Source organism: Oncorhynchus clarkii, chromosome 17 (assembly GCF_045791955.1).
Source record: "Oncorhynchus clarkii lewisi isolate Uvic-CL-2024 chromosome 17, UVic_Ocla_1.0, whole genome shotgun sequence".
NCBI lineage: Eukaryota > Metazoa > Chordata > Actinopteri > Salmoniformes > Salmonidae > Oncorhynchus > Oncorhynchus clarkii.
This window is the reverse complement of record NC_092163.1, coordinates 45875019-45902721: the sequence shown is the minus strand read 5'-3', so window position 1 is coordinate 45902721 and position 27703 is coordinate 45875019. Positions and strand designations below refer to the sequence as shown.

General features: G+C 43.2%; 1 protein-coding gene across 3 annotated transcripts; it reads left to right on the top strand.

Moving 5' to 3' along the window:
* The first annotated feature begins 82 nt into the window (after positions 1 to 82).
* Positions 83 to 27703, top strand: LOC139370930 (uncharacterized protein KIAA1671-like). Of its 3 annotated transcripts, none has more exons than XM_071110823.1 (7): positions 83 to 731; positions 22212 to 22327; positions 23198 to 23297; positions 23408 to 23561; positions 23797 to 23930; positions 24290 to 24456; positions 24680 to 27694. In XM_071110823.1, the coding sequence occupies exons 1-7, from the start codon at positions 150 to 152 to the stop codon at positions 24753 to 24755; spliced, it is 1329 nt and encodes a 442-aa protein (XP_070966924.1). In that variant the 5' UTR covers positions 83 to 149; the 3' UTR covers positions 24756 to 27694. The 3 variants fall into 3 exon arrangements, with proteins under 3 accessions (XP_070966924.1, XP_070966926.1, XP_070966925.1); XM_071110825.1 differs by lacking the exon at positions 83 to 731 and adding an exon at positions 14413 to 14811 and having other exon boundaries at positions 24680 to 27703; XM_071110824.1 differs by lacking the exon at positions 83 to 731 and adding an exon at positions 17396 to 19121 and having other exon boundaries at positions 24680 to 27700.

Here is a 27703-nt window from a genome sequence, read left to right as displayed (position 1 = left end):
AGAGAGAAAGACAGATAGAACTTGAGAGGGAAAAGGAGATACTGAGAGAGGAAGAAGAGAGGGAGAGGAGGAAAGAAGAGAGGGAGACAGAAAGACAGATAGAACTAGAGAGGGAAAAGGAGATACTGAGAGAGGAAGAAGAGAGGGAGATGTTTAGAGTAGAAGAGGAGGACAGGGAAAAACTTATAGAAGAGGAGAGGAAAAGAAAGAGAGAGGAGGAAAAGATGAAGGAAGATGAGAGACAGAGAGAAAAAGAGCAGGCAAGAGAAAGACAAAGAGAGGAAGAGAGGGAGAAAGAACAAGTAGAGTCCCCAGTCCAATTGATCACTCTTGAACCTGACCACTCTCCCAAGCCAGAGCTTCCTTCTCGTTCCCCTACCATCCCCATCATAGAACCCATACTGAAGGATGAGGAGCATCCTCACATCAAGGTGGTCTACAGCTTTTCTAACAAAGAGGAGAAACCTCTTCTCGAGGTGGTCAATGATAATTTCTCCATCAAGCTCGGGAGGTGGGGGTCTCAGACCAGGCTCCTCGCCGACTGTGCCCAGGATGAGACATCTTCCCCTGGAAGGTTACTGGGCCTCCAGAAAACCGTTGTTAACACCCAGGAAGCACTCAACGTCAAATCTCACCCAGCCGAGGGGAACATAGAGTGGGTAGTCCCCACCCCAGAGAATAGGATGGAGAAGGTGGATGAAGAAGAGGAAGCAAATGTGGACACAGAGGAGGTAAGCAAAGGGAAGGTGGGAGGGGGAGGGAGAGAACTTGAAAATGATCTCCACAAAAAATTGTATTTCATGGCCTTTTTCCTTTGCAACACTAGTATGGGCAGACTTACCATGGGCTTAAAACCTGGTGTTATACTAGGGAAATTGTGTTTCCATAGCTAGGGCTGACACCATGGACAAGCAGAAACCACAAGCTCTGAATATTCCAACAGTTGCTTCTGAGGATTAAGCTCAGTGACATGAGAATCCACATAAAGGTAGATACAGTGGCAAGAAAAAGTATGTGAGCCCTTTGGAAATACCTGGATTTCTGCATAAATTGGTCATAAAATTTCCTCTGATCGTCATCTAGGTCACAACAATAGACAAACACAGTCTGCGTAAACTAATAATACAAAAAATGTATACGTTTTCATGTCTTTATTGTTCACACAGTGTAAACACGGTTCACACCGAAAAAGTATGTGAATCCTTGGATTTATTAACTGGTTGACCCTCCTTTGGCAGCAATTAACCTCAACCAATTGTTTTCTGTAGTTGCGTATGAGATCTGCACAACGGTCAGGAGGAATTTTGGGCCGTTCCTCTTTACAAAACTGTTTAGGTTCAGCAATATTATTGGGGTGTCTGGTGTGAACTGCTCTCAAGGTCATGCCACAGCATCTCAATCGGGTTGAGGTCAGGACTCTGTTTTGGCCATTCCAGAAGGCATATTTTCTTCTGTTGAAGCCCTTCTGTTGTTGATTTACTTCTGTGTTTTGGGTCGTTGTCCTGTTCCATCACCCAACTTCTGTCGAGCTTCTATTAGGCGGACAGATAGCCTAACATTCTCCTGCAAAATGTCTTGATAAACTTGGGAATTAATTTTTCCGTCGATGATAGCAAGCTGTCCAGGCCCTGAGGCAGCAAAGCAGCCCCAAACCATGATGCTCCCTCCACCATACTTTACAGTTGGGATGAGGTTTTGATGTTGGTGTGCTGTGCCTTTTTTTCTCCACACATAGTGTTGTGTGTTCCTTCCAAACAACTGAACTGTAGTGTCATCTGTCCACAGAATATTTTGCCAGTAGCACTGTGGAATATCCAGGTGCACTTTTGCAAACTTGGGAAGTGCAGCTTTGTTTTTTTTAACAGCAGTGGCTTCTTCTGTGGTGTCCTCCCATGAACACCATTCTTGTTCAGTGTTTTACGCATCGTAGACTCATCAACAGATGTTAGCATGTTCCAGAGATTTCTGTAAGTCTTTAGCTGACACTCTAGGATTCTTCTAAACCTCATTGAGCATACTGCACTGTGCTCTTGCAGTCATCTCGGCAGGACGGCCACTCCTAGGGAGAGTAGCAACAGTACTGAACTTTTTCCATTTATAAACAATTTTTCTTATCGTGGACTGATGAACATCAAGGCTTTTAGAGATACTTTTGTAAGCCTTTCCAGCTTTATGCAAGTCAACAATTCTTAAACTTTGGTCTTCTGAGATCTTTTGTTCGAGGCATGGTTCACATCAGGCAATGCTTCTTGTGAATAGCAAACTCAAATTTTGTGAGTGTTTTTATAGGGCAAGGCAGCTCTAAACAATATCTCCAATCTCGTCTCATTGATTGGACTCCAGTTTGACTCCTGACTCCAATTAGCTTTTGGAGAAGTCATTAGCCTAGGGGTTCTTTTTCCAACCTACACTGTGAATGTTTAAATTCTGTATTCAATATAGACAAGAAAAATAAAATAATTTGTGTGTTATTAGTTTAAGCACACTATGTTGGTCTATTGTTGTGACTTGGATGAAGATCAGATTAAATTTGATGACCAATTTATGCAGAAATCCAGGTAATTCCAAAGGGTTCACATACTTTTTCTTGCCTCTGTATATTGTTTTATTTAATTATGCCATACAAGCCATTATGAGATCAAGGCAGCCCACATTAAAAAAAATACTATGGTCTAAATACTGTAGTACTAGATACTATAGTATTCACTGCAGTGTTTTTGTGCACGACTGTAGTTTACTATAGCATTCACTGTTGTGTTTTTGCTGAAGTATTCACTGTAGAGGTGTTGCAGACATGATTGTAGTATACCATAGTATTCACTAGTATTTTTGCAGACTTTATTGTAGTATTCACTATAGTGTTTCAGTATTTACTGTAGTTGTTTGCGCACATGACTGTAGTATTTCTGCAGACATGACTTTAGCACATCGTAGTAGCACTCGACAACTAGCGTTAGCTAAAATGGCAGAACTTCCAGACTATGTGTCTGTAGTAACGGTTTAATGAGGGGAACGCCTCAACTACAGACACAGGTTCGTGACAGGAAACCTATTGAGTTGGGTCAACAGCTCTGAGCAATGCAACAATATATTATTTAATACATCAGACAGGTTCGATGCCCATTAAAGAGAAACAGTGCCGAGGCAGATAAAGAACAAACAAAGTTTGAAGCTTAGAGGATTAGGTTTGCTTGTTTGACACAGAAATAACACATTAAGAGTACACCAAAATGACTTAGATCTCTTACTTCCACTAGACAACTTGCTGAAATATAACAGTGCTTTCACAGAGATTCAGCTGACCAAGTTCACAAGATGACCAAAAACAGTTACAAACACTAATTTGGATGGTGGAAAATAAATGCATTTACATAAACAAATATTTTAGAAATACAAATGACTACAAAGCCAGTTGCCTTATTGCAGGGCACTGCCAATAAACTGCCTGGACCTAAGTTGTTGTAGTTGCTTTACATAATGATTCTCTTGAATATTGTCACAGGTAAATAAACTCACTGATGGTCAAACTCAACACATACCATTCAGAACAATCAACCACACAAACATTTCTTCAAGACAGTATGGTCAAAAAATGGTTGCTCACAGAAAAAAACAGCAACAGTGCACAACCTACACAAACAAATAACTTTCCAGGAACAATGCACTCACCTGAACATGACCAATGGGTGCTTTTATACATTTCCTGCATTTCTCCCTAATAATCGTGCCCAGGGAAACACTGACCAAAACGTTAGTTCCTAGCCTGTCACAATATTCTTCAGTTATAAGATCATAACGGATCAAGGTTGAGGTGAGGGTTATGGTGAAGCCCAGCTACTGTGGGACTCCAGTTAAAAGAGCAGGCAGAGGCAGAGATGCAGTTCAGTTTAAGAGTCTTTATAGATTCAGGTAATGGAGACGATACATGGTAGGGAATGATTGAAAGTTGTTAACATGAGAGTCTTGACTTGACTTGGTTGACTTTGCATGGAGCACGGTTGATCTAAAAGGAGACACAGAAAGGTGCAAACAATAACGAGCAATAATAGTAATGAACATACAATGAATCAGCTGTTAATGGCAATTGTGTATTTATTTTTATTTCACCTTCACTTTTTTAACCAGGTAGGCAAGTTGAGAACAAGTTCTCATTTACAATTGCGACCTGGCCAAGATAAAGCAAAGCAGTTCGACACATACAACAGAGTTACACATGGAGTAAAACAAACATACAGTCAATAATACAGTAGAAAAATAAGTGGTAAAATAAATAGTGCTGCTATGGTGACCAGCGAGCTGAGATAAGGGGGGAGTTTACCTAGCAGGGTCCTGTAGATGACTTGGAGCCAGTGGGTTTGGCAATGAGTATGAAGCGAGGGCCAGCCAACGAGAGTGTACAGGTCGCAGTGGTGGGTAGTATATGGGGCTTTGGTGACAAAACGGATGGCACTGTGATAGACTGCATCCAATTTATTGAGTAGGGTATTGGAGGCTATTTTGTAAATGACATCGCCGAAGTCGAGGATCGGTAGGATGGTCAGTTTTACACGGATATGTTTGGCAGCATGGGTGAAGGATGCTTTGTTGCGAAATAGGAAGCCAATTCTAGATTTAACTTTGGATTGGAGATGTTTGATGTGAGTCTGGAAGGAGAGTTTACAGTCTAACCAGAAACCTAGGTATTTGTAGTTGTCCACATATTCTAAGTCAAAACCGTCCAGAGTAGTGATGTTGGACAGGCTGGCAGGTGCAGGCAGCGATCGGTTGAAGAGCATGCATTTAGTTTTACTTGTATTCAAGAGAATTTGGAGGCCACGGAAGGAGAGTTGTATGCCATTGAAGCTCGCCTGGAGTGTTGTTAACATAGTGTCCAAAGAAGGGCCAGAAGTATACAGAATGGTGTCGTCTGCGAAGAGGTGGATCAGAGACTCACCAGCAGCAAGAGCGACATAATTGATGTGAGAGTCGATCCAAGAATTGAATCCAGTGGCACTCCCATAGAGACTGCCAGAGGCCCGGACAACAGACCCTCCGATTTGACACACTGAACTATATCAGAGAAGTAGTTGGTGAACCAGGCGAGGCAATCATTTGAGAAACCAAGGCTGTCGAGTCTGCCGATGATGATGTGGTGATTAACAGAGTCGAAAGCCTTGGCCAGGTCAATGAATACGGCTGCACAGTATTGTTTCTTATCGATGGCGGTTAAGATATCGTTTAGGACCTTGAGCGTGGCTTAGGTGCACCCACGACCAGCTCCGAGACCAGATTGCATAGCGGAGAAGGTATGGTGGGATTCGAAATGGTCGGTAATCTGTTTGTTGACTTGGCTTTCGAAGACTTTAGAAAGGCAGGGTAGGATAGATATAGGTCTGTAGCAGTTTGGGTCAAGAGTGTCCCCCCCCTTTGAAGAGGGGGATGACTGCAGCTGCTTTCCAATCTTTGGGAATCTCAGACAACATGAAAGAGAGGTTGAACAGGCTAGTAATAGGGGTGGCAACAATTTCAGCCTATAATTTTAGAAAGAAAGGGTCCAGATTGTCTAGCCCGGCTGATTTGTAGGGGTCCAGATTTTGCAGCTCTTTCAGAACATCAGCTGACTGGATTTGGGAGAAGGAGAAATGGGGAAGGCTTGGGCGAGTTGCTGTGGGGAGTGCAGTGCTGTTGACCAGAGTAGGGGTAGCCAGGTGGAAAGCATCGCCAGCCGTAGAAAAATGCTTGTTGAAATTCTCAATTATAGTGGATTTATCGGTGGTGACAGTGTTTCCTATCTTCAGTGCAGTGGGCAGCTGGGAGGAGATGTTCTTATTCTCCTTGGGACTTGTTCCAGAACTTTCTTGAGTTTGTGTTGCAGGAAGCAAATTTCTGCTTGAAGAAGCTAGCCTTGGCTTTTCTAACTGCCTGTGTATATTGGTTTCTAGCTTCCCTGAAAAGTTGCATATCACGGGGGCTGTTCAATTCTAATGCAGAAAGCCATAGAATGTTTTTGTGTTACAATATGCAATTGCATTAAGCATATAAATTGGTAACGTTCTGCATGAATGGCCAGAAAGGGGGTGCAATAGCATGCGGCGGCATAGTAGGCCGAAGCTTTTGCAGGCTAATTTATTAATGGCTACATAGCATAGCATTGCAAGCAAACAGACAATAAAAAGCTAACAAAAGTAGTAAGCATAGCCATTAAGCAGGCCTAGTTAAATTAACAAAGCAATGCACAAAAACAGCAACAATTATTAATGTCTCCATTAACACAAGTAGCAGGGAGAACAGATCAATTGACTCAAAATGGCTGTTTGACTGACCCGTTAGCATTTCGCAGCCATTAGCGGTCAATGTCAACTATACAAAACAAACAATGTTACAGGAGTCCTCTTCTTATCCTCTTCTATAAGATAAAGGACTGTACTCACATTTCAATGATGCATACTGGTTGTTCGTCGTGCTCAACTACTCAATCCTGTCTGAGTGAAGGACCCGGATTGAAAGGAGGCACCCTCGAACCTGATAATATAAATACCTTGCCATAGAGTTATATAGATGGCACACCTGCCACGAATGTCCTCCATCCTCGCTAGGGTTGAACACTTTCCCGGTATTTTACAAATGTTCTTATACCGAGAATTGTCATTAGGAAGTGTCATTCAAAAGCATTATAAAGTTTATGTCACAACTTCCGCCGAAGTCGGTCCCTCTCCTTGTTCGGGCGGGGTTCGGCAGTCGACGTCACCGACTTTCTTGCCATCACTGATCCATTTTTCATTTTCCATGGTTTTGTCTTGTCTTCCTTCACACCCGGTTCCAATCCCATCAATTACATGTTGTGTATTTAACCCTCTGTTTCCCCTCATGTCCTTGTCGGAGATTGTTCTATTGTATGTTATGTGCAAGTCATGTGTCGATGTGCGATGGGTTTTGTACCCAGTTATATTATTTTTTGTATATTTTGGTTTTTGGAGTTTTATGAACACTTATTTTATTTATTTAACACTCCGTTTATACCAAGTTCGTTTTCCTGCGCCTGACTTCCCTGCCACCGACATGCACCCATTACAAAATCTCTGACCATAACTATAGAGTCAGCAGGAGAGGGTATGCCAACCATTGAGGTGGAGGAGCGTGTCCAGAAGCATGCAGTTATGCTCTACCATCTTGGCGCCGCCATGGATCACATTGTCCAGAAAATGGACCACTGGGAGAGACAGGGAGTTCTTCCAGCGCCTCCACCAACACAACCGGGGTCTCCCCTGAGCACCCCTTTCCCGCCTGAACCCAGTGGGATCCGTCTCTCCTTGCCCCAGGAGTACGACGGGAGGGCTGCGAACTGCCAGGGGTTCATGTTGCAGTTAGACCTCTATTTGGCCACCATCCACTCGGCTCCATCGGACCGTGAGAGTGTGTCCGCCCTCGTCTCGTGCCTCACCGGGAGAGCCCTGGAGTGGGCCAACGCCATGTGGAGAGAGGGAGATGTGGCGTTGGACCAGTTTGAGGAGTTCACCCGCCATTTCCGGGCAGTCTTCGATCATCACCCACCCGAGGGTAGAGTGGCGGGTGAGCGCCTCTACCATCTGAGGCAGGAGACGAGGAGCGCCCAGGAGTTCGCCCTGGAGTTTAGGACCCTGGCTGCCGGTGAGGGATGGAACAACAGGGCCCTGATCGACCATTACCGCTGCAGTCTGCGTGAGGATGTCCGTCGGGAGCTGGACCTGTCCATCCGGCTGGACAACCTGCTGGCTACTCGCGGACGTTCAGATCGGGGTCTGGTGGTTCCATCCTCCCGCACTCCCTCTCCAATACCCATGGAGCTGGGCGGGGCGGTGCACAGGGAGACCGGAGGGGGTTCACGCTCGTGTACCATCTGTGGCCTCAGAGGTCACACTGCCGGTCTGTGCCGGGTTGGTTCCTATGGGAAGCGAGGCAGCAGGCAGGGCGCTCTGGAGTCACCCCAGGTGAGCTGGCACCACTCTCACCCAGAGCCCTCTGTTGTTCATATGTTTGTGTCTGTCACGTTTCCTGAGTTTTCCCCGCATTCCCAGCATAAGGTGCTCATTGATTCAGGCGAGGCTGGGAATTTTATTGATAGAGCTTTAGCCTATAGTTTAGGGATCCCCATCGTTCCCGTGGATGTGCCCTTCCCCGTTCATGCCTTAGATAGTCGATCATTAGGGTCAGGGTTGATTAAGGAGGTCACCGCGCCTTTGGGCATGGTGACGCAGGGGGGTCATACGGAGAGAATTAGTATCTTCCTCATTGACCCTCCTGCGTTTCCCGTGGTGCTGGGCCTACCCTGGTTAGCTTGTCATAACCCCACTGTTTCTTGGCCACAGAAGGCGAGTGGTCACGAGAGTGCTCAGGTAGGTGTTTAGGGGTTTCCGTTGGTGCTACAACGGTGGAGAGTCCAGACCAGGTCTCCACCGTGCGCATCCCCCCCGAATATGCCGATTTGGCTCTCGCCTTCTCCAAACAGAAGGCGACACAATTACCACCTCATCGACAGGGCGATTGTGCGATAGACCTCCTGGTAGACGCTGCACTTCCCAGGAGTCATGTGTATCCCCTCTCACAGGCGGAGACGGAGGCTATGGAAACATATGTCTCCGAATCCCTGCGTTAGGGGTACATTCGGTCCTCCACTTCACCCGCCTCCTCAAATTATTTTTTTGTGAAGAAGGAGGGAGGTCTGCGCCCGTGTATTGACTACCAAGGCCTAAATCAGATCACGATGAGGTACAGTTACCCGCTACCTCTTTTTACCATGGCGATTGAGTCAATGCACGGGGCAAGCTTCTTCAACAAACTAGATCTCAGGAGCGCTTACAACCTGGTGCGTATCCGAGAGGGAGACGAGTGGAAGACGGCTTTCAGTACCACCTCTGGGCACTATGAGTACCTCGTCATGCCGTACAGGTTGATGAATGTGCCATCAGTCTTCCAAGCCTTTGTAGACAAGATTTTCAGGGACCTGCACGGGCAGGGTGTAGTGGTGTATATTGATGACATTTTGATATACTCCGCTACACGCGCTGAGCATGTGTCCCTGGTGCGCAGAGTGCTTGGTCGCCTGTTGGAGCATGACCTGTACGTCAAGGCTGAGAAATTCCTGTTCTTCCAACAGTCCGTCTCCTTCCTAGGGTATCGCATTTCCACTTCAGGGGTAGAGATGGAGAGTGACCGCATTGCAGCTGTGCCGTAATTGGCCGACTCCCACCACGGTAAAGGAGGTGCAGCGGTTCTTAGGGTTTGCCAACTACTACCGGAGGTTTATCCAGGGTTTTGGTCAGGTCGCGGCTCCCATTACCTCACTGCTGAAGGGGGGCCTGGTGTGCTTGCAGTGGTCAGCTGAGGTGGACAGGGCTTTTAGTCACCTGAGGGCTCTGTTTACCTTGGCTCCCGTGTTGGCCCATCCGGATCCCTCTTTGGCGTTCATAGTGGAGGTATACGCGTCCGAGGTTGGGATAGGAGCGGTGCTCTCTCAGTGCTCGGGTTCCCACCGAATCTCCGCCCCTGTACCTTCTTCTCGAAGAGGCTCAGCCCGGCGGAGCAAAACTATGATGTGGGGGACCGGGAGCTGTTGGCTGTCGTCAAGGCCTTGAAGGCGTGGAGACATTGACTTGAGGGGGCTAAACACAGTCCTGGAAATTCGTGTTTGTGCGCACTATGAAGACAATATGTACCTGCTAAAATCGGTTTCCTATTGAACATACTTCTTTCTGTAATTAATATTATAGTTTGATTACATTTTAGGGTATCTGAGGAGTAAATAGAAATGTATTTTGACTTGTTGAAACAAAGTTTAGGGGTAGATTTTCAGATTCCTTTCTCTGCATGTTGAACGACTAGATTACTGAAATCGATGCTGCCAATTAAACGTTTTGGGTTATAAAGAAGGATTTTATCTAACAAACCGACACTACATGTCATAGCTGGGACCCTTGGGATGACAAATCAGAGGAAGGATTTCAAAAAGTAAGTGAATATTTAATCGTTATTTGTGAATGTATGAAACCTGTGCCCGTGGAAAAATATTTTGATGTAGGACGCCGTCCTCAAACAACCGCATGGCATGTTTTCACTGTAACGGCTACTGTAAATCGGACAGTGCAGTTAGATTAACAAGAATTTAAGCTTTCAGCCGATATACGATACTTATATGTACATAAATGTTTAAAATCCATATTATTTATGATCATTTATTTGAATTGTGTGCCCTCCAGTATCACCGAAGTTGCGTGACCCCTAGCCCTAAGAAGTACATTAAACTTTCATATAGCTCTTTGTTGACTATTGCTTGGAATTATCGTCCACCATCATCACCGGCCTGTACCCTACCTGCCCTATGCTCTCCCCTGGCCCCTTGCTCTAAGTCTGAATTTGTCCTGCCAGGGGACCTAAACTGGGACATGCTTAAACCAGTCCTAAAGCAATGGGACTCCCTAAATCTATTTCAGATTATTACCAATCCCACAAGGTATGACTCCAAACACTCATAAAATGCTACTATCTTTGATGTTATCCTCACAAATAAATCTGATAGGTATCAGTCTGGTGTTTTCTGTAATGACTTTAGTGATCACTGTTTTACAGCCTGTGTTCGCAATGGCTGCTCAGTGAAACGACGCGTCCTAATTTGTCATAGATGCCTGCTAAAAAATGTCATGAGCAAGCCTTCCTTCATGACCTGGCCTCTTTAAATCAGGTTGATCCCCTCTGTCAAAGATGCTTGGACCTTCTTTTTTGATATGTTTAGTGATATTGTTAACAAACACGCCACCATAAAGAAAACGAGAATTAAAAAAAGGTTCAGCCCCTGGTTCGATCATGATCTGGCAGAGTTACTCCACCTCAATAATTCCATTTGGCAAAAGGCTCGGTACACGCATACTCAGGCTGACTGGCTCTCGTTCAGGCAAATGAGAAATAAGTGCACTCAGGCTATTCGGATGGCCAAAGTTAGTTACTTTAAGGAGCAGTTCTCTGTCTGTGGGTCTAACCCCAATAAGTTCTGGAAAACGGTCAAAGACTTGGAGAATAAAGCCTCCTGCTCACAGCTGCCTATGTCCCTTAATGTTGATTAATGTTGTTACTGACAAGGAGCACATGGCTGAGCTCTTTAAGGTTGCAGCCCCTATCATCGCCAAGCCTATCTCTGACCTTTTTAACCTGTCTCTCCTCTCTGGGGAGGTTCCCATTGCTTGGAAGGCAGCCACAATGCGTCCTTTATTTAAAGGGGGAGACCAAGCTGATCCTAACTGTTATAGGCCAATTTCTATCTAGAACTCAAAAGTGTTGGAAAAACGTGTCCATAATCAACTGCCTGGCTTTCTTAAAACATGCCAATTATCAACTGAATGGCTTTCTTAATGTTTATTGTACTCTCTTGTATGCAATCTGGTTTCCACTCAGGTTATGGATGTGTCACTGCAACCTTAAATGATGTCACCATTGCCTTTGATTCTAAGCAATGTTATGATGCTATTTTTATTGACGGCCAAAGCTTTTTATACGGTAGACCATTCCATTCTTGTGGGTCAGCTAAGGAGTATTGATGTCTCTGAGGGGTCTTTGGCCTGGTTTGCTACCTGCCTCTCTCAAAGTGTATAAAGTCAAACATCTGCTGTCTCAGTCACTGCCTGTCACCAAGGGAGTACCCCAAGGCATGATCCTAGGCCCCAAGCTCTTCTCAATTTACATCAACAATATAGCTCAGGCAGTGGGAAGCTCTCTCTTCCATTTATATGAAGATGATACAGTCTTATACTCAGCTGGCCCCTCCCTGGATTTTGTGTTAAATGTTCTACAACAAAGCTTTCTTAGTGTCCAACAAGCTTTCTCTGCCCTTAACCTTGTTCTGAACACCTCCAAAACAAAGATCATGTGGTTTGGTAAGAAGAATACCCCTCTCCCCACTGGTGTGATTACTACCTCTGAGGGTTTAGAGCTTGAGGTAGTCACCTCATACAAGTACTTGGGAATATGGCTAGATGGTACACTGTCCTTCTCTCAGCACATATCAAAGCTTCAGTCTAAGGTTAAATCTAGACTTTATTTCCTCTGTTGTAATCGCTCCTCTTTCACCCCAGCTGCCAAACTAACCCTGATTCAGATGACCATCCTACCCATGCTAGATTACGGAGACATAATTTATAGATCGGCAGGTAAGGGTGCTCTCGAGCGACTAGATGTTCTTTACCATTCGGCCATCAGATTTGCCTCCAGTGCTCCTTATAGGACACACCACTGCACTCTATACTCCTCTGTAAACTGGTCATCTCTGTATACCCGTCGCAAGACCCACTGGTTGATGGTTATTTATAAAACCCTCTTAGGTCTCACTCCCCCTTATCTGAGATACCTACTGCAGCCCTCATCCTCCACATACAACACCCCTTCTGCCAGTCACATTCTGTTAAAGGTCCCCAAAGCACACACATCCCTGGGTCCCTCCTCTTTTCAGTTCGCTGCAGCTAGTGTTGTGGAATTATTGTAATCAAAAGGAGAGACTTTTAACTTTTTTCAAAACAATCAAATTCTATTATTTAATTACTGCAGTAATGGAGCTAATCCCGTAGGTGATTAGTTGTGAGCCCAACGAGCGGCATTTTATAGCAAAGTCCATCCTCTTGGATGTTCATGACAAACAACAGATGTATGGAATGGGTCACAAGGTTAGGATTCGTATGAAAGATACTAATAATTCACAGCAAACAGTATCTGCTGTAAAGACTGTTCTCATTGATTAGAGACCATGGTCTGGCCCCCAACTCCATACTGGAGCCATCTCCCCTTGGTACCACAGTACAGAAACATTAACTCATGCTATGGAATGTGGTCTTGTTAGCCTTATCATCCAAAGACATCGCAAATCTCCCAGAGGTCCACTTTCAGTTCACACAGACACAATAGAGTTATAAGAATCCGCTATTCTGTTGCATAAAACAACCATTTGCAATTACAGTATTATAACATAATCTTGAATTTTTTCCCCCACACTAGCGACTGGAACGAGCTGCAAAAAACACTCAAACTGGACAGTTTTATCTATTCATTTAAAGACTCCATCATAGACACTCTTATTGAGAGTTGGGGCTGCTTCGCATTATGTATTGTTGTCTCTACCTTGCCTTTGTGCCGTTGTCTGTGCCCAATAATGTTTGTACCATGTTTTGTGCTGCTACCATGTTGTGCTGCTGCCATGTTGTGTTGCTACCATGTTGTTGTCATGTTGTTTTCCTACCATGCTGTGTTGTCATGTATTGCTGCCATGCCTTGTTGTCTTAGGTCTCTCTTTATGTAGTGTTGTGGTGTCTCTCTTGTCATGATGTGTGTTTTGTCCCATATTTATATTGTATTTTTAATCCCAGCCCCCGTCCCCGCAGGAAGCCTTTTGCCTTTTGGTAGGCATCATTGTAAAAAAAGAATTTGTTCTTAACTGACTTGTCTAATTAAATAAAGGGAGGGTAAAAAGACTAATCATTGTCACATTTTGCTATGTAAAAATTATAATAAATGCGATTAAATTTAATTCGTGTTGGCTCTTCATTAATTCTCGTTTAGAGAAGACTCTAAACTGTCAACTGTAGGCTACCAAAATATTTGATCAACTTCCAAATATTGAGAGAGAGAGGCTTTTTTCACGAGCGCATATGCCATCACCAGCGAGTGAGCTGCACGCCATTGGGTGAGTCAGTGAAACTGGAAAGTATTTTTAGGACCGTCATTTCCTCCTCATATTGTAGCCTACAATATGTCTCCTCACACCTAGGCTATTGATGGATTCAAGACAAGGTTGTTTTCATTGATCTCAGATTCTCAGTTTGTCAGTGTCAAAGTAGCCTGTCATTTCGATCTTTTGTGCGGTATTATGGTGCTTTCAAGACAACTGGGAACTCTGTAAAAAAAACGAGGGCCAATCATGACGTCTCAATCTTCAGGTCGGAAAGTCGGAGCTCTAGAAAGAGGCCAAACTTCCCAACTTGGAATTCCATGTTGGATGACCGTTCAAAATAAATTTTCCCAGTTGGAGTTCGTTTTTTCCCGATTTTCCAGTTGTCTTGATCCAAGCTCCGAGTTCCCAGTTGTTTTGAAGGTTGCATTTTTAAAAATGATGCCAAAGTCTCCAGTCATGTGTTTATAAAAGGCCAAACATTTCCTGGACCCTAGGCCACAAAAAAATGTTTCCCATGTGTGCAACTTCTGTAAGTGGCTCTACTCTCTGCCACTACGGAAATGTGATGATATTATTATAAAGGTGATTTTTTGTCCTTCTCATGCGTTCTGGTACCTCAGAACTCCTCAGGTCACCCCCCTCTCGCGCTCACTTTTTGTTCCAGCACCTCTCGATTTACAAATTACGCACTGGGCATGAAGACATACAATCAAATCATATTTTATTGGTCACATACAGATATTTAGCCGATATTATCGCGGGTGTAGCGCAATGCTTGTGTTCCTAGTTCCAACAGTGCAGTTGGAGTCCTGATATAGTATTTCTTAGTCATTGAGAACATTTTCTACACATTCATTTTCACTTTGAAAAAGTGGACTACGTTGTGTAGATTGATAGGGAGGAAAAAAATCGAATTTAATCCCTTTTTAGATTAGTTTTTTAAGGCAGCAAACAGTAAATGTGAAGACTGTGCAACGGGTGTAGATATGAAAAAGGAAAGGAAATTGAGAGTTACAGGAAGGACATACCGACCTAAGTGAGAGATAGAGGAGGAAGAGAGGATAGATTGTGTTCGGAGACAGAGTGATAAACTGGTGAAGGGGAATAAGAGAGAAGCAATGTGTCTGTCGTACCTGAGGCTTCTATGGGTGAGTGATCTTTTTTTCCTCATAGAAGAACAAACAGCTACATTGAAAGCGGTCACACTTTCCGTCAGTGTAAAAGAGAACTAGAGAATTCAGGCCAGGTGACATGGTTAAATATGAATGTAATCTCTATTGATCCACCCGCACCACACAAAGAATGTAGCTTTAATTTTGAATATCAATCTGGTTCTACCCGCTAGGAAGAGTCACTGCTAAAAAAGTTATGACATTCCATGCACATTGGTGGGATTGAGAAGTATCAATTAGCCACACGATCTAGTTTAGTATTTTGATTATGCAAACACCAAAGATTTTGAATTTGAATTAAGGGTTTGAGTGACAGATGTATATGAAAGCAATTCTAGAGCTATGCAATGTTTTGAACAAACATATGGAGACTGCTCCTGTTGCTTTGTATTGACATTACCACCGCATTTATGTGTAGCAAATGCTGTTCTGCTTCAATGTGGTATTTTTAGTAGGCTGACTAATGCAGAACTATTATTTTCAATGAGTCATGTTCTAAGTATTTTCCCTTCATCAGTGATTCACACTTTCTTTGTTGTTGTGTGGCGTACTTCCTTGTTCTATTGTCCTACACTCTTGTGTTTACATGAAAGTGCAGAGAGAATTTTTGTGTGCAAAACAGATTTGTGATTCATAGAGTTGGATTGTGGGCTCTGCTTTGCATTTTTGCCATAATGGTTTCTGTGACAGGGGAAGGTAACGCTATATAGGTCATTCTCCATTTTAAAGCCCTCAATGGCGCTACCTATGCTGAAACAGGCTTTGTGTCATGTGAGAAGTTTATCCAAGTCTATGTTAGCCTTATATTTATCTCACTTCCTTAATTCCCTTTTCTTTGAATGAGTGGGTTGCCATTTAGTCCACTAAGTGGTGCTAAATAACCAAACTACATTTACTGGAATAAAAACTGAAGTTACCTTTCAGTGAATCCAGTCATATTTCCTGCACGTCATGGCAATCCGTCACACATTTCACTGGTTTCATGCAGATTTGAAAAGCTCAAAATGAACAAGTAAGCTAGAGTAGAGTCAGCTAGAACTAAAGTAGAGCAGAGTAAGCTAGAGCTAGAGTAGAGTCAGCTAGAGCTAGAGTAGTCAGCTAGAGCTAAAGTAGAGCAGAGTAAGCTAGAGCTAGAGTACAGTCAGCTAGAGCTAAAGTAGAGCAGAGTAAGCTAGAGCTAGACTGGAGCTAGGGCTAAAGTAGAGTAAGCTAGAGCTAGAGCTAAAGTAGAGTACAGTAAGCTAGAGCTAGAGTAGAGTAAGCTAGAACTAAAGTAGTGCAGAGTAAGCAAGAGCTAGAGCTAAAGTAGAGTACAGTAAGCTAGAGCTAGACCTAGAGCTAAAGCAGAGTAAGCTAGAGCTAGACTGGAGCTAGGGATAAAGTAGAGTAAGCTAGAGCTAGAGCTAGACCTAGAGCTAAAGCAGAGTAAGCTAGAGCTAGAGCTACAGAAGAGTAAGCTAGAGCTAGACTGGAGCTAGGGCTAAAGTAGAGTAAGCTAGAGCTAGAGATAAACTAGAGCTAAAGTAGAGTAGAGTAAGCTAGAGCTAGAGGAAGTCTGTTACTGGTCTCCCACATGAAAAAAATACTATATCATGCATACAGTACTATAGTATTCACTGTAGAGTTTTGCGGACTTTACTGTACTGTTTACAGTTAACTATATTATAAATACTGTAGTAATGGAACTGTAGTATATTCACTATAATAATTAACATAGTGTTTTTGCAGATTGTGGTATACTGTAGTATTTACTGCAGTATTTTTGTGGACTGTACTGTACTGTAGTATTTACTGTAGTGTTTTTGCAGATATTACTTTCCATGGATACAATATATGGTCTATACTTGGCATGTAGGTTTCTCACTTATGGGTGGCACAAATTGTGATATGGGGGAGGGGAATGAGCAGGGTATATGCAAATTAAATACTGTAGTATTTACTATAGTTAAAAAAGTGTAGTGTCACTGTGGACTATAGTGTTTTTGCGAAGAATACTGTTTTTTTGCGGATAATACTGTAGTATTAACTATAGTATTCTATAGTATACTACAACACGCTATAGTACTACACATGATCGAGGGATACTACAGTGTGTAGTATAGTATTCTACAGTATAATACAGTTCACTATAGAATTCTATAGTAAGTACTGTAGTATTCTATAGTAAACTGTAGTATTTTTTAATGTGGGCTGAGAGAGCATAGTGTCAAAGGGTCTTGAGTATTTGCTATCCAAGCCCCAGGCTGAGCAGCCAACCATGAGAGGCCCGTTCAGACTGACTGATTGATGGATTGACTGTCGGACTGACTGACAGATAGATGGGCAGTATGTAGTAGTGTAAGGCATGCTAGCATAACTTAATAATAGATTAGAATCCTCCCCCCGCCCTCCCATCTATCAACACTGTTCAACAACCTCACTTCTCTCAAGACAGCAATTCATAAATACCATACATGGTACTTCAAGCTAGCTCTTGCTCTCTGTCTCTCTCCCTCCGTCCCTTGTCACCCCACCCCTTGCTGAGAGAGTGTCGCCTTCACTCTTGCTCTCTCTCTCTCTCTCTCTCTCTCTCTCTCTCTCTCTCACAAACACACACACAAAGACGTACACAGCAAGAGAAGGAGGGCTCATGGACTGACAGAAAAGTTCCCCCTTCTCTCCTTTTCCTCTTCCCCCTTTGTCTTTCTCACACAAACACTGTTCTCCTTTCCTCTCTCTCCCTCCTTCTACCTCACATACTCTCTCCATATAACTCTTTCTCTCTCCCTGTTTCTCTCTCTCTCTCTGTTGTCTCTCTCTCCCTCCTACCTCACATACTCTCTCCACATAACTCTCTTTCTCTCTACCTGTCTCTTCCTGTGTCTCTCTCTCTCTCTCTCTCTCCCTCCCCTAGCCTGAAAAAGGTAGGCTTTTCACTCCGGCACCTGCCCTTACCTATAGCACAGAGAGAGGGCGAGAGGGAGGCGAGAGCAGAGCAGCACCTTGGCCCAGCCTCACCTTCCTGTGGGATTTTCCACCTTACTTCTTAGCACAGAGCCCAGCTTTGTTTGTTGTTCTCTGGGAACGTTGGGAACATTCCCTCAGCTCTGTGGAGATCAAAGCAGAGAATGAAGCTCATCTCACCTGGCTGTGCATGGATGGATACCCGAAGCGGTCAAGATTCCCATCTGATTTTCCCATTTGAACCCATTTTCCGAAAATAAGTTTGAGGAAGGGTCAAAGAGAACCTGGGAGTTCAGGGGGTTTTAACTGCAGGAGAGACGGACAGGTTTGGTGTGTGTGTGAACGAGGGAATGTGCCAGACCAAGAGAGAGAAAGAGACTTAATAGACAAAGAACATAAGTGAGAGCTAAAATAGTTCTACGTAGTCCGTTTTTAAGGCTGGCTGGGCATTGAACAAGAACAATACATACAATAAGGAAAATAGTCTATCAGCTGCAACAGGAGTCATAGATTTATAACTTAGTACGTTTTCACTTTCAGGCTGTTTCTTAGTGTTTGTCAGTCTAGTTGTCACTGTGTGTGCTCAGATCCATTGTAAGTGAGCCCTGTGGTGTCATTGGAGGATTTTGTTGTATTCTGAGCACACTGTTGGCCAGTTCAAATGATTGACAGGGCTAAAGAAGAAGAGTTGTTTCAGGAAGCGGGAGTGAGGTTTATACAGGAGGACATGGGGAGATAAGATGGATCCTGCCCTAGCAGCACACTTTGGACCTAAGTCAGACTTTGATGAACTCAACCTGTACTGGCTCCTGTCGACTATCCTGGAGGAGGACAATTTCTACCACCGCCATCTTTGAACTTTGGCACCAGGAAGTAAAACACTGTCAGGGGAGAGGGTTATCTCCACCTCAAACCTTAATCCAATTTTTTTTAAAGTATTGACTCTTGGTTACCTCATTTCACTGGTTTCCATGGTGACCCCGTCAGCACGGGGACCTGTCAGCATCATCACGTGGTAGCCAACAGCCATGCAGTACCTGGGTGGTAAACTGTCCTCCGCCCAGGTCCATGTCTCTGGCTGGGTGGGCAGCGTGCGTCGTTCCCTACAGGGGGCACTGAACTTAGTCTGGGGAGATGAGGAGGAGGTGGTGGTGGTAAAAGAAGAAGAGGAGGAGAAGGAAGAGGAGGATGAGGGAGAAGGTGGGGGAGGGGGCAGGAGGTTTGACAGGGCTGTGTCACCTCTGCGTAGCTTTGCCTCCCGGAGCCGGCAATCCCTGAGGTTGTTGTCTGTCCGGAGTCGCCAGCGGATGACACTGCGTAGACGGGCAGCAGACACCAGCGCTGTAAGAGAACCTGTCTGAACAATGTCATTATCTGCACTTTAACCAATTTTTTTTCTCGAATGAACATGAACATAAAAGTGATACTTAGCCGAACAGCTTCTTTCTCTCCATAGTGAGTAGGGCCACTAATTACACGTCTTTCTCCACCTCTATCCCTCCAACACCTTTCTACCTATTGTTGCTTATTCCAATCCTTCTTCTTGACCCCTCAGAGGCTGTGTGTGTGTGTGTGTGTGTGTGTGTGTGTGTGTGTGTGTGTGTGTGTGTGTGTGTGTGTGTGTGTGTGTGTGTGTGTGTGTGTGTGTGTGTGTGTGTGTGTGTGTGTGTGTGTGTGTGTGTGTGTGTGTGTGTGTGTTGTTTATCAGTATGCATACGGTTGGCATTTCCCTCTGTCAGTGGTGTGAACATGGGGACACAATGCCTGAGGGATAGCGATAAGGCCCATGGAAACACTGCTGTGTGTGTTTGTTCCCTGCTATGAATTTACTCATAATGCGTCTGCTCATGCTAATCTCACTTTTAGCCAGTGATAGGGAAGCTTCTCTGAAAATATAGTTTACCAAGCTACCAATTGCTTCACACTGGAAAAAGTTAAGCTACACTAAACCTACCCTTGAGAAAAATATAGTTTACTTAACGAAAGTTACTTTGAAAAAGTAGTTCACTGCATACAAAGTACTTTATGATTATGACATCTAAATCTGAAATGTCATAGACTACAAATTGCAAGAACAGTTTGCTCTGGAGTCAAATGTTAACAGAATGTGTAATTTAGCCTATTAAACACAAAAACTGTTTCAAGTGAGAACTAGGCCGGTCTGATGCCAAAAAAGAAAGGAAATGCTTGCCTACTTCACCCATATTTTATTTCCTTTGTGGAAAAAAGGTAGTGTGTATTTCCAGTAGTTAGCTACACTGCTACATGGCAAAAAAAAGTCATTAACTACTGAAAACACTACCTAGATTTGAATTTAGTTTAATTATCACCAAGCTACAGCAAAAGGGAGTGAAATTACTATACTGAACAAAAACATAAACGCAACAACTTCAACGATTTTACTGAGTTAAAGTGTCTGGTCTCAGACGATCTTGAAATAGGAGAAATGCTCTTAGTGAGGATATAAGGATACAAGGATATAAACAAGGATAAACAAGGATATAAACAAATGTAGAGAAATAAGCTTTTTGTGCTTATTTTTTTTGGAACATTTCTGAGATCTTTTATTTCAGCTCATGAAACACTTCACATGCGGCATTTATATTTTTGTCCAGCATAGTCGACCTACACATAGTTCTCTATTCCCCAACAGAGCTTTAAGCCACACCGCTTAGCGAGATGTGTCTGTGCCTGTGTAATTTATCGCTGCATGTTTTCGAGGACATGCTAGCTAGCATTAGGTTGTATTTCAGTCTGGATGGCTTTAAGCCCCCCAATACTATACTGTAAAGAGGTTCAAATGAGGTGTGACTGCAGAGCACTACCAGGAATCCTGCTCTGTCTTGACTTGTAACCCTCGCCCCACCCCCACCTATTATACTCATGCTGTTTGGATCCCCGCGAAAATAGTTTGGTTGTGTCATAACATCTCTCCCCAAGATGTGAACATTATTCCCAGTGGTGCCACCCATACGATAACATCTGCGTATACTACTTTAAGTCGCTTTGAATTGGAGCGTCTGCTAAATGTATTATATTTGTTATTATAGAATGACTCCTTGTTGTGAAGGAGAATGGTTATGATATAATCGCTGTACACGTGGATGACTTGCCCTTGATGTAAAAAAAAAGGGACTTTAATTTTTTTTATTTTCATACCACATTGCTAGGTCTACTCACTATAGCATATAGTACGAAGTTGTCCTAAATTCCTAATTTGGTTACATATTACTGCCCAACTTATACACAGGAAGCTTTCTATGTACAACGGTGGAGATTTGTGAGCCTGCTAGGCTAGCTGCCTTCTGGACTGCAATACAGCTGCCGGTGTAACACCAACAATTTAACTCAGCTACTGTACATACCAGACAGGGTTGTGAAGACAAAGTCAAAAGTAGTGCACTATATAGGGAATAGGGTGTCATTTGAGACAGGGCCGAAGTAGACCCAGTCCTCCTGTCGGCGACTGTGCTTACTCTATGAGGACATAGCCTGCTGTACTGTAGGCAAATCTCCTGATAGAGGTTGATTCATCTCCACAGTGACAAGGCCAGCCAGGCCAGATGCATTGTGCAAATTAAGTCAGACAGAGAAAATAGCTCCTGCTCTCTCTCTGTGTGTGTGTGTGTGTGTGTGTGTGTGTGTAGCCCGACTCACCCAATCAATCTGCAATCAAGGCAGTAAAGGAGTTATGAAGAAAGATGTTTTCCAAATCAAAAGCTGTTCCTCTCCCACTGTATTAACACCGGGTTGGTTTCAGTGGAGGCTGGTGGGAGGAGCTATAGGAGGACGGGAATGGATTGGAATTAATGGAACGGTATCAAACAGATCAAACATATGGAAACCACATGTTTGACTCCGTTCCATTGATTCCATTCCAGCCATTACAATGAGCCCGTCCTCCTATAGCTCCACCCACTGGTCTCAACTGGTTGGTTTTGTTGCTGGGTAACATAAAAACGACAATAGATTGGCATGTGCGCCTTGACAAACACTAGAGTGAGGTGAGGTCAAAGAATGTGTGTGACTGTCAGTGTGTCTGTTAATGTGTGTGTGTCTGTGTGTGTGTGTGTGTGTGTGTGTGTGTGTGCGTGTGTGTGTAATCGTGTGTGTGAGGGTGGTGTTTTTTGAGGACAGTGTACCCTCTGTGACCAGCTCATTAAAATATTAATGCTTGGCTGGTTGTTTGACCTCTTTCTTTCTCTGTTGTGATGAACTCTCTTGGATTCACGTGCTCTCTTCAACACTGTTCTCTTGCAACCCCCTCTCCTAGTCACCCCACACATTTAGGGGAATGCTCCTTACATTAACATTATATAGGCCCTCTAAAAGTGTCAGCTGAGTATTGGTATCTGTTTTGCTCCCTGCATAGTGTCCCTCTTCATGAAATTTACCTAAAGTTTTGATAACTCTCTCTTTCTCACTCTCATCAGGAGCAGTTGAAGTGCTGTGTGGGGGCGGGAGAGGGACATGACACAGAGGCTCTGATTGGTGGAGAGCCAGACAAGCAGTATGGGGGATGTGACACTAGACTGTCTGAGGATGACAGGTGGGTACAGGAGAACCACCGTACAATAGCCCTATTCTACTGATAACTACACTATGGGTGCATGTCAATAGTCTTAAAGATCCCACACACCAGTAAGATTGTCAAATGTTTGCTTGCTGAGAGCACTCAGCACCTCTGAACAGAGTGTCGGCGGTCAGTCTCTTTTGTGTTCACACCGCACAGACTTTGAAGCCATCCGCCTTGTTAAAATACTCCAAACCAGAAGGTGGCAGTAGTGTTGCATTTTTAAGCCTAGTTTGGCAATGCTAGTCCCTGTGTATTTTGCTTTTTAGGTATCCAATGTTAGCTAACTAGCTAGCTGCACTAATGTTGCTATTGTTGTAGAAAGCCCTTGTTGATACTAGCCAGATGGCCACAGCTAGATAACTAGCTAGCAAGATGGCAAAAAACAATTTCATTCACTCTCCATAATCCCAAACTGCCAGTGTCAGCCCATAGACATTTTTTTTCCTAGCTAGCTAATGTTAAATAAACCGTTAGCATGTCATTCGCTAGATAGCGTAAGATATTTTTTAGCTTTTTGTTGTCACTCCTGTCTGGTCCCCCACATGGAGATTTGTGCACTCTGGCTCAAAGTCAAGCTGTCGGCCACTGAGGAGCATTGCGATTCTATAGGTAGGTAGCCTACCAGGTCGGTACGCAGAAGGTAGTTAATTTGTTCTACCAAGACAAAGTGAAGGTAGTATACTTCTTCTGACATCTGCTGGTTAATAAAACATATTGCAGGGGGACACATGGATTGTGTGAACCCACATTGGAGCAGTACCAGATTAAGTGGACAAAGGTTTTCCATGTTTATGCCCACATTTTAATTGTTGGGATCTGTTTTTTTATCCCCCACATCCTAAGTCTGCAGACGACCGTGGAACAGATCTCCCCTGTCACACCAGATGAGCCTAACAGCACATCTCCACTAGAAGAAACAGAGGAGCTATTAGCCTTTCCTGATGTAAGTCTCTTGTCAAGGCCTATCTGGTACTTTCACTATGCATTTGTAGGCTACGATATTTGACTTTGCTTGTCCCTGCGTGTGTGTACACTGTGTGTGTGCGTGCACAGATTTCTCCTCTATTGGACACCAGTGCTCAGCGTGCAAGGGCAAAGCTGAGGAAGAGTCGGAGGACCCGCCCCCCTCGAGCTGTCCATCAGAACTCTACCACAGCAACGCTTGAGGAAAACCGCATCCACGACTGGAGGTTCTGTGACTCCTCAGGTTAGTAGACAATTCAATTTGTCTACTACCTACCCCTATTTTTTTTATTTTGTATTTAACCTTTATTTAATTGGGCAAGTCAGTTAAGAACAAATTATTTTTTACAATGACGGCCCACAATCTCATTCTTTGAGATACACAAGTGGCTAGGAGGTAGAGGTTAAGGGTCATTGCAACCATCCCTCATTAAAAGTCATTCACACAAGACCAAACATCTGTTATACCCCTTTTTCAGATAAGGTGGACTCTCTAACAAGGGGAGATTGTGAGTCTGATGAGGAGCAGCCCAGAGGGAGGGAGGTATGTTCACCACCTTCCCAGCCCCAGAGAATACCCCTCTTTTCTGGAATGGACCCGTCCGCTCTCAAGGTACAGTATGTAGATGCTCTCAATCCACCGATGCTCTATGTTACACCCTGAAAGATTGACTGAGGCTAAGTGTGCATCCCAAATGGTACCCTATTTCCTATTAAGGGTTCATAGGACCATAGGGTTCCGGTCAAAAGTAGTGAACAATATAGGGAATAGGGTGCCCTTTGGGACCTAATCTTAGATGCAATCAAACCTGCACTGCTGGACATGCTGCATGACAAAGTTCCTAAACCATAAAAAGTGCATATTGGGTGATAAGTGATTGTTTACTGCAGGATTTTTCTTAGTAAGGAGTTCCCTGCACTATCAAAAACGTTTAGAACATGACTTGTTCTTACCTTCACTGCCTCTCCTAGGCCCAGTTAAAGAAGCGAACAGGGGGAGGAGTTAAAGGAGCCGATACAGACAGTCAGACAGACAGTCTTGCTCTGTCCCCCTCTCAGCTCTCTCGCTCTCCCGGATGTTCCTCCTTCCTCCCCGGGACGTCACAGATGCTACCCCCTGTAGGGAACAAAGATGGAGGGTATGTTTAGTCCCAACATGCTGCTCTTATCTTACTAGCATAAAACCACAGTTTCAGCATTGTAAGTTATTTTAGTAGTTTTAAAATGTTATTCAACATGAATCAACAAAATGTGATGAATGAGAACAACTAGCAACGCAGATGACTGAAATAGTTAGCTGGGTAAATTAGTTAGATGTTAGTACAAGGCAAACCATTTGATCTATGTTTGTGTGACCCTCAGGGGGGACTCGTCTCCTTCATGGCTGCAAGAACTCAAGTCTAAGAAGCGCTTGAGTCAATACAACAGTGAGGACTAGCTGAGTGGATGGACCTCATTTTTACACCAGCTATTACAATCAAAATACCTATCTGATCACATTACCCTTCCATACACACCTTAAAGTGTTAGTTAACTCCAAAGAAAGCCTATAGCTTGTTAAAAGTTTGCAGTCTGACGTTGTCAGACACACTTTGATTTGAGTGAACTATCACTTTAAAATATGCCCTGTATCTGTCATGTAAATGAGCTTTTATTCCTGTTTACCTCTAGGAGATACCACCCAGCAAGCACATTCAGTTCCTTGGAACTTGTAGGAACGTACGTTTTTGGTTTCCCATTGGTTCTGGGAACAAAGCCATAAGAATCTTGACCGGTAAAACGAAAAGTTCTGAGAAAGGAAGTGAAAACGTGGTCTGTTCTGGAAACTTACATTTTTAGGTTGCAGAGAGATTCTGAGAAGCTTTCCTGGGAGGTTTTATTAACGTTCTGAGAACGTAAATTATAGGTTATGTGAAGGTATTTATATAACGTCCTGAGAAAGTGTTTCAATATGACTTTTAATAACACTGATAGTTTAGTTTGAACTCCAAGAACATATAGGACACATGGAAATGCATTTTTTTTTATTGTGCCAGAGTCTAACCTATGATCTTCTGTTTTCTATCTATGGAATTAGTCAACTGCGCCACCAGGATGGAGCTAGCATGCCATGTTTGTTTTTTACTCATACAAAGCTGATCATTTTAATCTATTCAAATAGACCCCATTTCAAAGGAAACAAGCACTAATTAAGTCCCGGTATGGCCAATTAGTGGGCGCAACCAACACAGTTAACAAGATAGAGGATAGAGAGTTTTGTTAATGCTGAGAACAGAATGTATATGTTTTTAAATAACATTCTTTAGAACGTTCTCTGAATGTTAGTAAAGTTTTTGTGTTTTTTATGGAAAATGTTCTTAAGGTTCTCTGAACAATTTGAGATCATGAATTTAACTAGAACCTGTAGGAAACGTTATGCTGAAGTACCAAAATTACCACAGAAAAATGTTGTTTCTTAATGTTCTTTGAACTATTGGAGAATATTCGCAATGTCAAACCAGTTGGAGAACATTCTTAGAATGTTACCAAAATTGTAGTGAATTATAACCATGTTTGAACATTTTGGAAACATTCTGTTAAAGTAATGAAATTCCAAGGAAACAATGTTTTCTTGTGAAGTTCCTTAAATGTGCTGAGAATGTTCCAAAGCCAAGCAACTACGCTGCACCATTCCCAAAAAGTTGCGAGAAGGATGCATGCAAAATAACCAACCACGCTCTCACCAAGCTCTAAGAAACATATGGTTCTCAGAACATTGTGTGCTAGCTGGGCATTGACTTGGAGATCATCCAACTGATGCTGCTGTTGTTGCTGACAAACACCCCTGTGACAAACACAGCAGTGACCTGGACTCCCTCCAATTGTGTGCCTTTCCAGAAACTCCCTTTTTTTATTGACAAACTATGCAAGACAATGGAGAAGCATTGGATACTTTCCTGCCCTGCGTTGTGACCATCTCTTCGACTTTTCTATTCGTCAAAGGAATTATAAGCATGTAGACTATTTGCAACACAGAAACACACACACACACACACAGAGAATATTTGCAACATTTGGACAAGTGCCTCTCATCCCAGGCCACTATATGTTCTAGACTGTATCTTTCCATCCATCCAAACTTGCATGCCAGATTCTGTGTGGGACTGTTTAGGTCATGCACACAAATATCCACAATGCCACAAGGTTCACATACATACTTGAATTGTACATCTTTTGGCACCTAGCCAATGGAACTTTCCTTCTTTCTCAATTGATCTCTTGTTTTGAACTAACCCGGCGTTTTCTTTTCTCTGTTATGTGATGCACTCACTCGCTGCTCTGATGAGCTGCTCTTGATAAAAGTATCTGGGAGATACAACGATATTATCTCTACTCTGTCCAAACAAGAAAAGGAGAGGAATAGCTATGTCTGCACCCTTGTTGTGGTTTGATTAGAGACAATGTCTCAACACCTGTGTACAACAGGCCTTTCATCTGATCTCAGCCAATAACAAACCAATACACATGTGCTTACTCTGCCTGCCATGATGCCCACATCCTGCAATAGTGCCATAAAGCACTTTAAGAGGGATCCATTTACAGTAACAATGACAGGTGCACTAGAAAATAATTGTATACAATACCATTCCCCGTCCATAGGTGCAGACTGACATTGACAAAATGATGTCTATCAAATAATAAGTACCAATTTTACACATTCAGATTCAAGTATATTTGGGCAAGGTCCTATTGTAATTGCATTAGTAATAAACATGTTGATCTGATATGTCTGTATGTATTGCTGTCAGCCACAGATAAGATCTTGTTTCTTCTGAGTGTTGATCAGCTGATGTTGTTCATTGCTGCCAGATCAATTAAGGAGTATTTTCTATCCGTGTTTTTCGAAAGGGTGCAAATCTCTTAACATTTTCCCTTTCATATTATCTTCATAACGTTCACTGGAATAATAGAAAACACAAACAATGCACACACTCATAAATGCATATACTGTAGGCCTATATACAGTAAGAAACATGTTTTGAATGGCACCATAGTGTTTTTGACACCTACACCACCTACTTGTCTACATTGACTGTGTGAAAAGTGGGTAACACCACTTGACACCCAAGGTCATAACACGTTATGATATGGCCATAACCATGTCATAACAGCTGACATAACTTGTCATAACTTGTCACAATATATATATATATATATATATATATGTCACAGCAGCTGTAAATATATATTTACACATTTATTCAAATAACTTTTTTTGCATGCCAAGAGGTTTCCTTTCGTTTGAAAGTTTGTTTCTTAAATCCTTTGATGTTGTTGTAATGAATTATTTTTAAAATAACTTGTAGAAAATAAACTTTATGACACTGTCATGAAGAATTGTGACCA

Excerpts from the sequence above, each read along its gene's own strand:
- LOC139370930 (XM_071110823.1), top strand. The coding sequence starts at position 150 with ATGTTTAGAGTAGAAGAGGAGGACAGGGAAAAACTTATAGAAGAGGAG. Across the intron at positions 22,328-23,197 it reads AGACTGTCTGAGGATGACAG|TCTGCAGACGACCGTGGAAC; the intron begins GTGGGTACAGGA and ends CCACATCCTAAG. Across the intron at positions 23,931-24,289 it reads TGGACCCGTCCGCTCTCAAG|GCCCAGTTAAAGAAGCGAAC; the intron begins GTACAGTATGTA and ends TGCCTCTCCTAG.